Source organism: Chlamydotis macqueenii, chromosome 1, assembly GCF_036417535.1.
Source record: "Chlamydotis macqueenii isolate bChlMac1 chromosome 1, bChlMac1.mat, whole genome shotgun sequence".
Classification (NCBI taxonomy): Eukaryota; Metazoa; Chordata; class Aves; order Otidiformes; family Otididae; genus Chlamydotis; species Chlamydotis macqueenii.
In genome coordinates, this window is record NC_141556.1 from 118289617 (window position 1) to 118306085 (window position 16469).

Consider the following 16469-nt stretch of genomic DNA (forward strand, 5'->3'; position numbering starts at 1 on the left):
AAATTCTTTTGCTCCTGGAAATCACAAGATATTCTGAGAAAAAGACATCAAAATATATTAGTGAAGTATATAGAGAGGTAATGGGTCTTGAATAATTACGTAGTCAGTTGTATTAAAATGTTGCATTATTCATGTTCCTTAAATGTGATTTGCCAAAGATATTCCCATAGGGCACTGATATTTCATAGTATCTTGTTTAGGATTAGGAGATGAAGTTCCCAGGTTAAGTTATTTACTATTAATGAAAACACCACTCAGTATATACGGCTTGAAAATCCATTCTTAATTAACAGCATTCAATTCTTAATTGTCTTTTTACCAGTTCAGTTGAAATCATTGACACAAAATACATTGTTAAACTGCTTAATCAATCATTGTAGAAAAATAGAGGTGTTTGATAGGGACATTCTAGTACAAAGTTTACGTGAAGCTTCCCCATTGAAAGCTTTGGAGGCTTCTATTTTTTTTTTTTAAGCTTATGTTACAAAAATGAGATTTCATAAACTTTACAGTCCATACTACATTGATACTGAAGACAATAAAATACAGGGGGAGAGGGAGAAAGAGACGAACACACACACCTTAAGCTTTAAGTGCCCTATTCACAAAAAATATAGCTTACACATGCACATGCCCCAGTGGCGGAAAGTCTATTTTTTTGTGCTAAAGGACACAAAAAAGGTTTAATTAGGGCCCTGAGCTGCTGTTCTAATTAATGCAAACTTTTGTTAAACTGCAGCAATGAATTATAGAGTGGCCCAGTAAACTACAAGAGCAAAAAGCAGGTTTTTCCTCAGAGGAATGCTTTGCTTTCAGCTCATGCACCTTTCGCTAGCACTGACACACGTGGGCGGCTCATCACTACTGATGCCGCGCTGCCTCGACTCCTCTGCTATAAGGCTTCTGTCTTCAAGGGGAGCTGTGGAGCCACTCATCCTTAAAATCGCTCAGTACCCCTCACGGATAGCCTTACGGGTGGGTTGTGACGGGTGAACTGGAGCACTCGGCAGCTGCTGATGCTGGGGCAGAAGAACGAGCTTTGAAAGGTCTGCAGCCAAACGGGCGCTACCTTGCAAAAGTGAAGTGTAACCTTTACCGAGGTGGCAGAATCAGCCATCCTGGGTGGAGGGAACAAAAAAAAAAAATCCATATTCTGCACTGTTCCTTACATCATGCTGCTTTGTAAAAGCCTTTTAGGGAAAATGTTCAGAGCTGAAATAAAAAACTCTTTCCATCTAGCCTGATCTGCCAGACCCTGGTGTGCAACCCCTTTTCCCACACCCTGCTCTTTCTGCCTCAGCATGAAACACAGCTAGAGGACCTGCAAAATCCCACTGACTAGCCACGCTCCATGAAAATTAGCAAGGGGCACTTGTTTCAGAAAAAAAAAAGTAAAACAGGTGTGAAACTAATGTGAAAGCTGTATCACAGTGCAAAATTTCCACCTGCCCACTGAGTTTCTCCTGAGGTTATTTTTTTCTCTGCTATTTTAATGTAAATGTTTCTGTACAAACAATGCTTCAGATTCTCTTCAGTGTATTCTTCCTTTCCAGAGTAGGCAGATATAAAAAACAAAATTAAGGCTCCAGCTTCTTCTCCTTCACTGACAGAAATGCTATTCTGGATGGGCCTGAGCGAAAGCCCAGTGAAAGCCATGCTTTTTTCAACAGGTAGTATTTTATGCACGCTAGGCCTGGCTGAGTGGTCCTTAGCACTGAGCAACACCACGCCGTGTGAGCAGCCCCTTATGGAGCACTTCCGTGAAACCGTGACCGTACACATCAGCTCCCTTACTTGTGTGAGCGTTCCTGTGTAAGCTATGCAAATTATCACTGCCCCGCTAATTTTAAAGTTGTCAAATCGGAATGTACAGTATTTACACTGATTTACAACAGCCAAGGAGCTAACTTAAGGTGAAGAAAGTCATTAGGGAACCACTCTCCTGAGCACGGGTGGCAGGAACCTTTTGTTTAGCTGAGAAGCCCTGTTGAAGCGTATACCCAGGGATGTCGCACCAGCTGTGACTCTGCCAAACCGGCCAAGCACCGGCGCTGCCAACAAATGAATGTCATTGATTACGGCTCCAGATGAAACTCAGCTGTTTCTTTCCCAGCTGAGTAGCTAAAATCTACTTGCTAAGGTGCAATGTTCGGTTTTCAATGGCTTGTGCTGTTTTTGTAGCAAACCACTCCGCCAAAATCCCGTGATTTGGGTGGGGAGAAGGGCGGAGTTTCCCTAGGTATTGCACATAAAGGATAATACCTCCACATGAAACATGCTCGCTATGTTAAGAGTATAGAGGAAATTCTGGTTTGCCATGAGTTTGCCACAGCCTAAATTTCAGGTTAAACTGCCAAAGAAATAACCAGGAACGGTTTGCCTTATTTGTAAACATTTTCACAGTATATCAGTAATTATGTTACAATTTCTTTACCCTGCCCTCTCCCAGACTTATGGCTTTTTAGAGTCAGGAAAAACGATCTGTTTGGCAAACAGTGAGGTACTCTAAATAGCTGCCAGTCTGGTACGCTGAAGAAAATTTCATGCACTAGAAGAGCCATAGATATAGGGGGAAAAAATAATCAATATTATGCTCCAAATGTTTGAAGAGAAATGCCTACTTGATGGGTAGTTAGTTTTTGCATCCCAGTATTTCTAGAACTCTGTTTCTAAACCTACATTAATTACACATCTATGTACATTATTTAGAACTTCTTTACTACAGTACTTTTGTACATGCGGTGTTTATTACTAAATGTAAAGAGAAAATAATTACATAAGGCATATGTACAGTATTGTGTTGGATTGCAGATCCCTCTGCTCACCTTCATCTTAAAGCTGCAAGGCCCATTTCATAGAGGCTTGTCACCCAGTTTGTGAAACTGTCCTGAAATAAATAAAAACAGGAGCCAAGGCCCATTACTTTGATGAGCATTAATTAGTCTTTCCTTTTAAATTCCTTGTGTATATTCCCATTTCTTTTTTTTTTTTCTTTTGTTGTTGTTGATGTGAGTAAACCTGGAGGTCAGAACTCAGAGAGGTGCCAAGGAAGCCAGCAGTCATTACCAGGCTGGGGATTGAGATTCCACCACTGATAATGGGTATTGCAGCTTTAACCCACACCTTTGCTCAGTCTGTGAATCTCTTGAATTTAAACTGGGCAGGTAGATATTTCGCTTCTTAAGTATTTATTTTCCTAGAATTTAGAATAACAAGGAAGGAAAAAAAAAAAGATGTGTCAGAGAAGAAAAGGGAAGCAAAGAGGGAGAAGATAAAGGAGGTTGTGTGGCCCTTATGCCTCCAGTAGTTCTACACTTTGGACTCATTCTCCAAGTTGGCCACATCACCGTTTCTCTCGTTTTGGTCTTCTTGATTCTTTTCTTCCTCTTCAGTTTCCAGCTCAGCATGCTGGTCCAGCTTGCTGGAAACAGACCACGTCAGAGGCAGTTCTGCTCGGCTGGCCATCTCTGCCAGCTCTTTGGCACTGTAAACTGGTGTGTTGGTCTCATATGTTTCATGAAAACTGTTGTAGTCAACTTCATAAAATCCGTCCTCCAGAGTGAGGACAGGGGTGAAACGGTAACCCCACAGGATCTCACTTGTAATGTATGAACTTCGAGCTTGGCAGGTCATTCCTGTAACAGAAAAGGAAGAATTGCTGTAATGAAGACTCACTGCTTTCCCAAATCCTTAATTATTTTTTTCATACAGGCAGAGAAATATATGTAAAAAGGCACATGCCAGAAAATAATTAGGTTTGACATCATATGAAGTTGAGCTCAGAAATCAATTTTACAGTGTGTAACCTATTTGATGCCCTTCTGTGTGTGTACATAATAACAAGTGGTGAGTCTGTGAGCAAAAATTAACATTTCCTTATTAAATGCAATTCTTCTTCCTGTATTTCATCAAGTAACTCACTCGCTGATGAGTCTCAGCTTACTGAGACCGTACGTGGCTTGCACCGTGCCATCCTTCGGTTCCCTGGTGTGTAACAAACCCACGCTGCCACGTTCAGCACTTCCCCAGGATAATTGAGCAACTCATGCAAAAGCTTTTCTCTGCTGGAGCTAGCCCCTAAGCCTGTGACGTGCGGGTTGACTTGGCTTCCCTAAAAGTTGAAGCCGCCTCTTAGTTATGCTGCTTTGAGTTTTGGGTGGGTGGCCAATGCACAAATATCAGCAAAACTCCTGAAGGACATTGTGATAGTGTGCGGTGTTGAAGGCAGATAATGGGGACTAACTTCTTTGTTGCCTTCCCTTCACAGCTCTGCTGAACCTTTCTCTGGGAGCTGCTAAAGGGAAAAAAAAATCTGTAAGATACTATATTTTGTTAAGAGGCATGGAGAGAGGCAGCTGTTCCAAGCTTAAAGTGTCCAGAGTGTCCTCTGGCTGAAGAAACACCTAGCCATGGCAGGGACCTGTGACTTGGAGAATCTGCCCCATCTCAGACAGACAACTCAGGGAAGAACTACAATAATGCTTAGGAGCGGAAGGGAAAACCCAGCTGACCAGGAAAAAGGTCAGGAGATATGAATTTAAGAGGCAAAAAACATGCTACTGACTAAATGGGAGTACATGGAGTGAATGTGATGGTTTTCCTTTAATTATTTGCACATTATTAGCTATGTATTGCTAAGCAAACTTCAGCTGAACAGTATATGTCAAATACTTAGTAAATAATGATAGATAACGTCTGGACAAGCCTGCCACACATCAGTTATTTAGAGGGTAATCATAAGCAATTAAAATTGTTTAATTTTGCGGCACAAATGGCAGTCTGTAGAAGTGCACATAATTTCTCTGCGCTGCTGGCATCATATAAAGTCACATAGAGAGTCTCAGGAAGAGCAAACATGGGTAGCTCAATGTCTCTGATCTTTTTCAGGGCTGTGCGAACTGCTCTAGATAATTCTGCCCTTATTCTCTCGAGCCTCCTCGCCAAGCTCAGATATCTAACTTTCTTCTGATGGCTGAAAACTGCTGGTTTTTGGTACTTTTATCTTTTTCACTGATAACATTATGTTTAGAAAGACATTTACCAGCTGTTACCACACTGTGGTACTTCGGCCCTTCTCCAGGATTTCCTTCTGCTCACTGCAGTGCCTCAGACCCTGCGGAGGGGTGACTGTCAGGGAGAGCTTCAGCATGAAAATCACTGCACTGTACTAACCTGCTATGGCCAGGTAGAAACACAACTGTACTTCTGCTGTGCTTGCTGATTTTAATTTTTCTTTCCTTATGCCTGACAGAAATACTCAAGCCTTTGTTTTTCTTGGTTTTGCAGGACAAGACATGTTTGCATTTCAATTTTCAAGTAAAGCACAAATGGAAATATAAAGATCTTACCGTTTTTCTGTTCATTTCACAGGTGGGAAGGGTGGGAGGACAGGAAACCATATGACAAAATAATCTCTTGTGATATTTACTGTGCGATTTTAAGTCTAAAGGAGATATTCTTTCCCACAGAACAACAGAAGGAGGAACTTGGCAGCTCACAGAGCACTATACATATACTAGTGAGAAATGCACTAGCTGTGTAGCAGCTTTACCAAAGGGTTATTTGGGTGTTTGGTTTTCTTTTTGTTTTTGTTTTTTTTTTTTTGGTGTGGTTTTTTTTTTTGTTTTGTTTTTGTTTTGTTTTTTTTTTTCCGGCACTCTGGCAGATCCAGAAGCATGGGTGCAGTATTTGACAGGATCTCTCTGCCCTGGGCAGGAGGCATCACCAGGCTGGGGCCAGAAAGGGCTGGCAGCAATCAGTGCTGGTTGCGATGTCTCCCCCACTGTCTGAGGCACCCCTCTGGGCTGGTTTCCCACCAGCTCCTTTGCTGCTCCTTGGTGACGTGGACCAGAAGAGTGTGCCTTTCCTAAGGCTCATGTGTTTCTAAGTTCTTTCTCTGCTGCTGAAATTTAACTTCAAAGTGAGTGAGAAATTTGGAGTTTTCATCACAAAGGCAATGAGATTGAATAAAAAGAAAAAAATTGAAATCCCTTTGAAACAGTATTACCTTCCTCTGCTCAGAACAAGCACTCAGTGATCCTGATACTTTGGTTAGGAAAAATTTGACTGGTGGGAAAGAGGGGGGCAATTTTCTGCGGAAGTCAAGAAGATTCATTGAATTACATTAGAGTTACAGCTCATTAAAAACAAACCCTCATCTGAAATTTTGACCTGCCTTAGTTTTTAATTTAGTGTCCCATTTAGCAATGATTTAATACCTATTTCTTTTCTGCAGCTAGGCAAAATACTTTCAGAGTTGGAATGAAAGAGTTAGGATTTTTGAAGCAAATAATTTGAAATAGAGAAAAAGATTTATCTAGGGAGGGATGTATGAGAGAGACCTTGTAATGCTCTCTAAAGGTTTGAGAAAGCTAATACAGAAAAAAAATGTAAGTAGATCACAAGGATTCCAGATTAAAATGTGCCTCAGTTGCGGAGACGCTTGAAGTGATTGTCAGTGTGACCTGTGTGGCTCTGGAAGCAGAACAGAGAGATTTCTGCAGTTCTGCATGGTGCGGCTTTACCAGCCTCTGCCTGCGCTGGCTCAGAGGTCTTTCAGCTCCACAGTCAGCAGAGCTTCTGGACTGTCTTTTCTGCACTTACACCCTTATCATACATTATGGTCTAATTTACACACGTTTTATTATACTCAATGTTTTTAATTGCCCTGTAAAAGGAAATGTGGCTTCTATTATTTGCCGTAAGTTCTTAACAGCCTCTTGGTTGACAGATGAAGCTGCATCTTAAGTGAGGGAGTTTTAGACTTTAGGCTTCCAAGTATTATGTGATTTATTCAGTAATTGAATGGTTTATATGTAGTCATAGTGCTGTTGCACAATGGCTTTAAAAATGATTCTGGTTTGACATTTTGACTAGTGTCTTCTTTTAATTGGATCCCTTTGGGGAGGATGAGAGCTGGAGAGCCTTTGGAGCTACTTAGCTCAGCATTAATTGGACTTCTTCAAAATAAGCCGAGAAATTAAGAGACCCAAATAATTCATTCTAAATTAATTAAAACTATAACTGGAAGGAACGATCTATTTGAGAAGGAGCATCGCGGCCCAACAAAAAACCTCGAGGCTGGACTCTCAGGCCCTGCTGTGATGGGCATGGAGTGAAGCCGGGGCAGCGGGTGGTGGCGGAGGAGCATCACCCCTTGGCTGGGCAGCAGCCTGCCCCTGCACGTCCCGGTGCTGCAGCTCTGCTGCTCCCCGCACCATCTGTCCCTGTTGCCTGGCATGGCGGGACGGCAGCGGCAGGATTAGGTTGCAGTGCAGCGGGCTTGCGCTTGCACCTGTTCACCTCCCGTATTTTAAATACGCCGTGAGCTGATGAGACCTCTGATGGTTGCTCTTAACTCCTGTCTCACTCCTTTACACTCAAAGCATTTTTAAGGAGCAGTAAAGAGCCTTTGTATATGTTGCAGCTTTCTGCTAGGTCTTAATGACAGCGTTCTGGTCTGTTTGTTTTGTGTTTGCATAGGCTAGGGAATCACAACCGAGTGTTGTGCAAATACTTGCTTGTTGGGCAAGCTACCTAAGAAGTAAAATTAATTGCCATCTCACTTCACTGTGTTTTTTTTTAAAATGATGTTTAATGTTCAGTTAGAGCTTTGAGGGCTGTAACCAGTGTCATAAGAGTTGCCACTTCTCTGTAAAAGGCACACCACAGCGGATATTGTTCCTATTGCTCCCCTGTTCCTGGCTCAGAACAATGCAGGCAGAGTGGCAAGCTGAATTTTGGTCCTCGTTATACTGAAGGAGGCAAACCAAATGATGTGGATTAGGTGAAGGAGACTTTATTTTTTGAGGCAGCCAACCTTACATGGCAACATTTTTATTGTTTTGCCTTCAAACAGGGAAAAAGAAGGTCCTGCTGACAGTGCTGGGGTTAGCTCCATGTGTCTGAAATGAGCAATTAGATACTACTTTGGATAGTCCTGTTACCTACAACCAGTGTTATTAGAACTTTAATTTACCTTCTAAATGTGTATTATTCCCATTCAACAGGCAGGGAGCTGAACTGCACAGATACCAGATACTTCAGCAGCGCTCCTGGAGTGAAGAGTGGCTTGTGAGCAGGAGCCAGCCTGCTGAGCCACTTTCTGTCTCCATTGAATTTGATGCACAGCTGGGCTCCTGCTGCTGGGGTAGGGATGCTGAGTGTCTGCCCATGGGTTAGGCTCACATCCATGACATGATGTCCTGTTTACTTCAACAAGAAGTTTGGACCATGCACTGGCTCCTGGTACATGTGGGCTGCTCCCCTGCAGAGCACGGGTTGAGGTGCCTGCCTCTGCCTGACTGGGAGCGTGGAGATTATTTCAGTGCACCCCATCAGCAATTTTTCTTGCAGCTAGAATGAAAGGTTTTATCAACCTTAATATTTGCACCATGCAGTCTATGAAAATGACAGAGCAATTCCCTTAAGCTGTTGCTGATATACAGGTAAGGTTACAACCCTACCTTTGACTGATTAGAATTAATAACAAAGTTGATGCCACCTCCAGAGTCATTAATCTTAAAAAGTCGCCCTGTGCAGTTATTTTGAGGTTATGCTTTGTTCATACTGTCTACAGTTATTTAGGTTTATGCTTTGCACTGTCTTACAGTGCTACAAGGGTTTGGTGTGGTGACCCAGAGTGACTTAATGCATTTCCTCACAGCACACTTAATTTAAGATTTCATGGTAGCTTACACAATAATATGTTGTGTCATGCACTCTCACCATATATTATTTCACTTTGTGATGGGAGCCATCAAAAACAAAATGCTATTAAAAAGTTAGGGGGGAAAGGGTACTTCAGAATCATGGAATCAAATACATGTCTGGGCCAAAATACAGTGATTTTCAGCTCTAGGTCAGCCTACTGCAGCTTACACATAGCGACAGCCTCATTCAGCTTTTGTTTTACTTGAGGCGGTCTTTATTACAAGAGGACTTTTTATTTTCAAATTCCACTCCTGTGTTAAAAAAAGGACTTTAAATTAAATGAAGAGAGCAAGAATTACAGTCCATTACTGGCCCTATCTTTTTGACTGACAGCCACAATGTCAAGCTGATTTTGAGGTTTGGGATTTTTTTTTCTGGGACTTAGCAGAACAAGGCAGACTTTCCACTGCACAAAATTGAAAGGGGGTATCCTGTAAGAACAACTCATTTTCATTCATTGCATGGGAAGTTTGCTTCACAGTTCAGCCTGGAGTAAGACCTCAGCAGCAGAGGACTCAAGTGGGCACAGAAAACAGTGGTGTCCTCATTTCTGAGGTGAGTGAGTTTCACTCATGCACAGGAGTAGAGAATTTGGTCTGGGGTCTCCAGTTGGGAGCTGAGACTTCCATGTGCGTGTGCAATGCTCCTATCAAATTACTTTCACCCTATGTTTTTTCATAATTTCCTTTACTGAGGTATTACTGTAGACATTTTTACCTACTTCATCAAAACTTCATTCGTATGATAAGAACTTTTTAAAACCAAACCCAAACATGTAGAAAATTCGCTATGCCTTGAGATTAATTCCTACGGCCTCTGTGTCAGCGCTCGTGATGAAAGTAGTTTACTGTAGGAGGTATGAAAGAGGGGAGATGCTGACTGTAGATGTTAGAGCTGACTTTTGCACCTTGCCTGGGGCAAGAGTGAGAAGATGGGAGAATTTTATTTAAACGCTGTGATAACGGTGCTACTATTGAGGTAATTAGATGAATGCACACCTTGTGTCCAAAACTCCAGTGTGGAGCCCAAAAATGCTACAGTGACTTTCTAGGTTTGTATCTGAGCATTGCTCCTGTGTTCATTAAGTATCAGCAAGCAGCGTCCTACAAGGCAGAGAGATGGTCTCTGACAGGATGACCTTTTGGACTCAAATATATTTGGTGCGAGATTTGTCAGTTAGCTATTTTTAGATGTTAAGGAGGATGAGAAAGCAGTGCGTGCTATTAAAACTATGCAAAAGACTAGAAGTCAAGAACTCCTGATTGATACCTTGGTTCTCCTGCAGACATTGTGTGGGCTTTGGCAAATTACCTAGCTTTGCTGGGTCTGTTTTATTGGTGTGCCACAAGGTACATGCTGAGATTCAAACACAGTAGATGTGCTTGCAGTATATTCTCTTCCTCATGTAGACTTTCACTGTCAAATTTGTACTGAACAGTTCTCACTGGTGTGAAAATGATTGCCTCAAAAAAGAACAGAGATTTAGAATAAAATTTCCATAGTACCACAAAGTTATTGTCAGAAACATTCCATATCAGTTAATTTGTTCTCTTTAATCAAGCTAAAAAAAAGAAAAAAGTCATGTTGTACCCTGAATGCGCCCCTTTTTTGTAAAGCCTGAAGCATCGGTTGTCATTGATGGAAAATGTTGCAAATATCATGCTGTGGTAAGATATTTTCCCCCTTCTTTTTGTATTTGTGTACATCTCACAAGAAATCAGTGGTTTTTTTTTTTTAATTTTGAGTAAACAAATTTAAATATCTAGCTAGCAATGGGAAATTCCCAGGGATTCTGACAACTTGATTCAGAATGCACCTGGAAATCGGGTGCTTATCTCATTCTAAGCGACGTCTAAAGCTCTTGAAAGCGGTAAAAACTGGAAGGGTGCCAGCGAGCATTTCAGTGTGTCTGTGTTTCAGCATGCCTGGGAATTTGTGCACAACATCCCTGTGTTGTGGGTTACGAATGGCATGCGTCTCTTCTCCATGTCCAGGCTACATCACAGGATGGTCACTCCTGGTGCTGGTGCAGTGACTAGAGAGAGGAGTGAGTGGGAGAGGAAGGGAGGGGGGATAGATGTTTTTTCCTGTAAGAATATAAGGAATTAACTTTCATTGGCTTTTTTTTTGTTTGTTTTCTTTTGCCTTTTTTTAATGTTAAAACTGGTGCTTTTTTTTTTTTTTCCTGTAAATGCCTTGAGTAATTTGGTATTTCTGTTTGTCCTGTTCATATTTCTTATTTAATCAGACCAAGAAGCTGATCACTACATTTGAAATTTCATATCTTTGATCTGATGCCATCTGTGAATTCTGATCAGAGATCTTTGTGGTAGCTGCTGTCTTCGTCTCACGGGTGATGACAGGACCAGGGACAAGCTCCATATCAGAAAGTGCAAGTTGCCAAGGAGTGGGCTGGAGTGGCTGGCCTGACCACCACCAACGGTAATAAAATCACATCCCCCATGGGAGAAGGCATGTATTATTAGGTCACATTTGCACAAGAGGCAAATATGCATAGGAAATTGAGCTGGTGAGAAGCCATAATTTCAAGTCAGTGGGACTTTCTGATACTTCAAGATCTATTTCTTTCTAAACAAGATGAAAACAAATAACAAATATAAAAAATTGGAATTGATACTAAGTTAAATTCTAAACAAAGTCTAACTTGGATCAGTTAAAGAATTCTGTTTTCATTCTGACTTCTCTGAATGTGATATATTGTGTAACACAGCATCTAAATTAGAAAAATATTGCCATATTTTAGTCTTTTTCAAAATATTTTTAAAATGCACTTTTTTTTTCCCCCTTAGTAGGAGATTTCAATGCCAGTGAAATTATATTTTCAAATGGAAAATACTGAGTTAGAAATATTTTATTTGCTTGGTTAATATTTCTCCTATCAGGAATTAAATATACTTCATTGAGTATTTTGTGTCTAATTTCTCTCTTTTTAACTGCATGTAGCTTTGAGAAATGGTACATGCAAAAGGCAGGAAAGCTTATCTGATTCAATCTCAAATGTGCTATCACTTTTAGCTAACAGTACCATATCCATTCTCAATAAGCTGCTTCTCAAAGAGATGGTACAATTACTGTTCAGCCAATATTTAACCTTCACTTAGCCTTATATTCTGGTCATGCCCAGCAAATGAAGCTGCCTGATATGCATGAGTTTTAATAATTTTTTTTCAGCTGTGCTTTTTAAAATGGAGGATGATTACATATTTCTGTCAACTAAATTTGTGGAAATTTAGTATGTCAAATAACACAGTGTCTGACCAGAGAGAGAAGCTTGTTCCAGAACAGGCACTCGGAGTCCTTGGAAACAGGAAACTCAATTTGGCAGAGCTGGAACGTGAAGTACCAGGATTTTGTAAGCTACTCTGTGTTTGACTGTTGGGATACATTTATAGATTCAGTGGTTTCTCAGACATCGAATCAGCACCATGCAAGTACTTTATTTCTCCTAGCAGATACCCACACAGAAGCATATAGGGGGATTTTTTTTTTTTTTTTTTAAAGAAGCTGCAGTACATGGTTTTATCTTTGGTGACTCTGCTTTCAAAGTGGGAAGTGCTGAATAAACAGAAGACCTGTCCTGACCTTTTAAAAATACATTGCTATTAATCCGCAGGCTCCCTCCTGAATTCTGACCCTGCAGATGGGATGCTCTCCTCCAGCGTGGTGCGCGGCAGCCTGCTCTGCAATTCTCTGACAAACAGTCGGGAGCAGGCAACAAAGGCACTGGGCTCCAGCTGAGCTGCCTGCTGTTGCTGCCTGGCCATAGAAGGGTCTTGGCAGGATTTTTTTTGCTAAGCAGCACAACCTGACCCATCAGGGCTGAGGTACAGAATGGAGAAGAGAGGATCCTAGGTGACAAGGGGTGTGGGGAAGACCCCTGCCAGTACATTAATGCTAACAGTCCTGTTTATGGTTTTGGACCTAGCTGTCTTGCTAGGTTGCTTCCATAACAGAGCCGGCAAGAATCACTGCCTTTGCATGAGATCCTGTTGGCTCCCTATTTCTTTTCCACAGTCATAAGCAACATCTTTAATTCTCAAACTACAGAACCTCAGGAAATATATCGTTCACACAAATATTCCAGTTTAGTCACCTTGGCATTTGATAGCACTTTGGGCTCTGCCTGTTTTATGGTCTCTCTCCCCAGATTCACTGCTGCTGGGGAAACACATCTCATAAAGGCACCAGGAGAGGAGAGGATGGGAAATACCCAGCTGTGCACTGGTACGCAGTGATGCTGTGCCTCAGGTGGCTTCCTGCAGCGTGATCTCAGGGTGGGAGAAGCTAAAGGGAGTCCTTTTTCCTCCAGGTGCTCAGAGTCCCCTACCCTTTCCCTCATCTTTTTGGGAGAGGTGGAGTTCCAGAGGAAAATTCAGTTTTGGATAAAATAGGGGTGAAGAAAGAGCTGTCTGAGCTGATGCATTACTCATCTTGGGGAATAAAGCAGTAGAACAGCTCCTGTTCTTCTCTGTTCTGCTTAAACCCAAAGGCTAAATTAGATCAGCACCTCAGAACCAGGTTTCTCTCTCTCCTCTCCTTGCTAGGGAGGCAGAAGTTGGGAAAGGGCAGATACAAATTGCAGGTAGGAAATGAAGAAAAGAGAAATGCATCCTCTAACACTACTTAAGCTTCACAGTTTGATAAAACCTTATGTCTTGATGGGCAGTTTGGATGGGACCTGCTTCTTCTCCAAAATGTTCAGGCTAACATTGCAAGAGGCAATCTCTCAGATGCACCTCAGCAAACCTCCCAGGGCAATGCGCAGGGATGGCATTAGTGGAGCTGGATGCTCTGCAGGCTGCCTGCTTTAACTGCTGAGAACATGGACCCTATGCATTTGGCCTTGGAAAGGGGTAGAAGCATTGTTTACATGAGAGCTCTTCTGAGGTGGCATCCTTTAAGATGTATACACAGCCAATCTTTTGTGGAAAAATTAGCTGGTTGCTACATTGGCTCTATGCTACAGAATGCATGGCATATGCAAACCTCTTGAGGAGCATGTATTTAGCACACAGTGGTAAGTAGGGCTGAGATTAGAACAAGACATATTTGGGCATTGCTGAAATCCCACATGAGCATTACTGCCAAGGGATGGCTGGGAGAAAAACCCCTTTAGTTGGAATGATACTTGCTGTGAAAGAAGCATTTTCTGTAACAGCTTGTACCTGCTGCACATTTGCGCTGTCATGACTGTGAGATGAACGTTTAATTGAAATAGATATGTGATCTATTTCACCTCTTGCTCTGCGGATTTCTTAAACACCTAATTTGAGTCTGCCTGTTTGGATGGCTTTTGTTTCTCTTCTTAAAATGCTACGTACAAAGAGAACAGAACATCCAAGGTTTCCTCTCTCCTGAACTTAACTGACTTAGAGCTTTTTATAAAAACGTCACATGTTACTGTGGAAATGTTTGTGAACCCAGGATTAAAGACAAAACAGTGTGAACATGCAGCTTGGCATGCTGTAAAATTCAGGAAATAAGGAAGATCACTAGCTTTTTGACAACAAAATCAATGAATCACCCACAAAGTATTCTGGTGGTTGTTTCTAGATTTGTGGCTAATGGCATTGATGAAACCTGGTTTAGCTGTTGTGAAACTGGAGGAGACGAAACTGAGTTCAGGATAAATCCCTTGTTTCTGCCAGGCAGACGCTGGTGAGAAGTGATGTTTGGAAATGCAACATAAATAAAGAGAAATTATGTTCTATCTAAAATTATTTGGATTTTTGGAAAGCAACAAAACATTTCAGTGGGGTTCCCTGGGCAGTTTCATAATGGTGCATCCTTTCTGGTGGGCTGAAAAACAAGCTAAACGTGGGTGGGTGGTACTTGCTTTTAGAAGAGACAACTTGAAGAAATCAGTTATTCTAACGATAGCTCAGTTTCAGAGATGATATTTTTGATTTATATCAAAAAAGAACCAAGAGCACTGGTGCGGAGGTGCTCCTTGATTTTCAGAAGAAAGCTCTAAATTCTGACAGCATCACTGAAATGGCATAGCTACCGTTTGAGAAGGCCAGCTATTACCATGTGTCAGCCTACAAAAAGCAGCTGGGCACAGAGATGTGTGAGAGCTGGATTGATCTAGCTCTGTAGCACTGGCTGATATCAGCACAGCTGCTTTCTGGTTCTTTAACCAAGCAAGCAAGCAAGCAGCCCTTTCTCTGGGCATTTTGGATGAAGCTCAGCTCCTTGAAGGTGTTGCCCTTTGGTGATGGTGATTGGACCTGTGCTTAATTCAGCTGGCAGCTCCTCTCTTCTCTCTGGTGGCTTAAGCATGGACTTGCGTCTAGCCCCGTTCCTGTTCCTGTGACCTGTTGGCAGTAGAGCCCTCAGCAGGTGGAGGAATTTTGCTCAGACACTTGGAAGCATGTCCCTGGTTTTACAGGTCTTCGGTGTAAGAGCTGAAGGGGCTTAGTGCTGTGGTCCTATCTGGAGGACCCTCACACTGTACATGGCCCACAGCTAACTTACCTGCTCTAGGAGGAGGAATATCTGGGCTAGTTTTGTGATTATTTCAAGTGATGGATTTGCGTGGCAGACCTTATACCGTTCTGTTTTCTTAGTGGGAGAGAATTTAAGCAACCAGACATTTGTTCATGCTATTACTTAGTGTGATTGGTCAACTCCTTTATAAAAATATTTTTAAGGGAAAGTGTTAAAACACACTAAGCTTAAAAATCTCTGTCATAACAATAATCTTCAATTAAAATTTAAATTAGGTTTATTGATTCAGCTATTGTTGTCTTTATCATAACAAAAGAATCAGCCAATCCCAGACTTCATGCAGCTCTGATTTTTGATGAACTTTTGCAGGCCTTCTAGCAGTTATGCAAAGAAAATAATCTGTGCTGTTAAAATCCTCCCACTCAGTAGCAAGTGGGTTTTAAATTTTTTTCCTTTTTTTCAGTTCAGAGGATGAGACTTATTAAGTTGATGCTTTCAGGTTAATAATATTGGCTATCTGTCAACGTTAGCAGCATATTTTTGAAATGTAGGACTGAGTGAAAACTAGCTGCCTCAGGGAATGAGATGCAAAATCTTTCACTTCTGAAACACTGTTTAATATTCAAGTTATGTCAAAATTTCTATCCATATTTTAGCTGCTTGGCATCCTGTCTGGTTCTAGGTGCTATTAATATACCTGCTAGTAGATCAATCAACATTTTAGAAAAATTAATATTTCACTTGGTTTTAACTGGCTTTAGTTTTATTTGAGGTGGCAAGGAAGAAACTAATTCTGATCTTTAATTACTGCCTAGCTTTAGCAATGGGTCCAGTAAAGGAGAACAGCAGCAGTAGAATTGGGATTTTAGGAAAGCTTCAGTACTACTCTCCTGATATTTCTATTCTGGGAAAAAATAGGAACAATGCATTTCAAGCTCTAAGCTTTTCAATCTAGCACTTTCCTCAATGCCTGAATTAATTTAAAAGGCAAAAAAAAAAAAAAAGAGTAAAAATCCAGCAGAAACTTTTTTTTTGGTCTATGTCTTGTTCATGTGTTGTAAATATTTAAATGAAGTGTTTCTGGGAGGAGCATAGACAAATCAATCCATGAGAACGCGCTGTGTCTGATTTTGCCACAAACATTTACAAACGGTGATACAATAGAGAAATGTTGAGTTTCTTTGACATGTGCACCTCATTTATGGAAGCAACAAAGAGTCATTAGAACTTTTAAGGACCCCCAAATTCTCCTTAGTTTAACAATACTTATCTCAGCTGGTGAGAAA

At 41.3% G+C, this 16469-nt stretch overlaps 1 protein-coding gene across 2 annotated transcripts in view; it reads right to left on the reverse strand.

The window, feature by feature from the left end:
* Nucleotides 1–262: 262 nt before the first annotated feature.
* KCNJ6 (potassium inwardly rectifying channel subfamily J member 6) overlaps nucleotides 263–16469 on the reverse strand; it is a 166828-nt gene continuing 150621 nt past the window's right edge. For both annotated transcript variants that reach the window (XM_086739862.1, XM_086739856.1), the window contains one exon: nucleotides 263–3635. In XM_086739862.1, the coding sequence (XP_086595988.1) occupies nucleotides 3310–3635 (326 nt within the window). In that variant the 3' untranslated portion in view covers nucleotides 263–3309. The remainder of the gene's footprint in view (nucleotides 3636–16469) is intronic.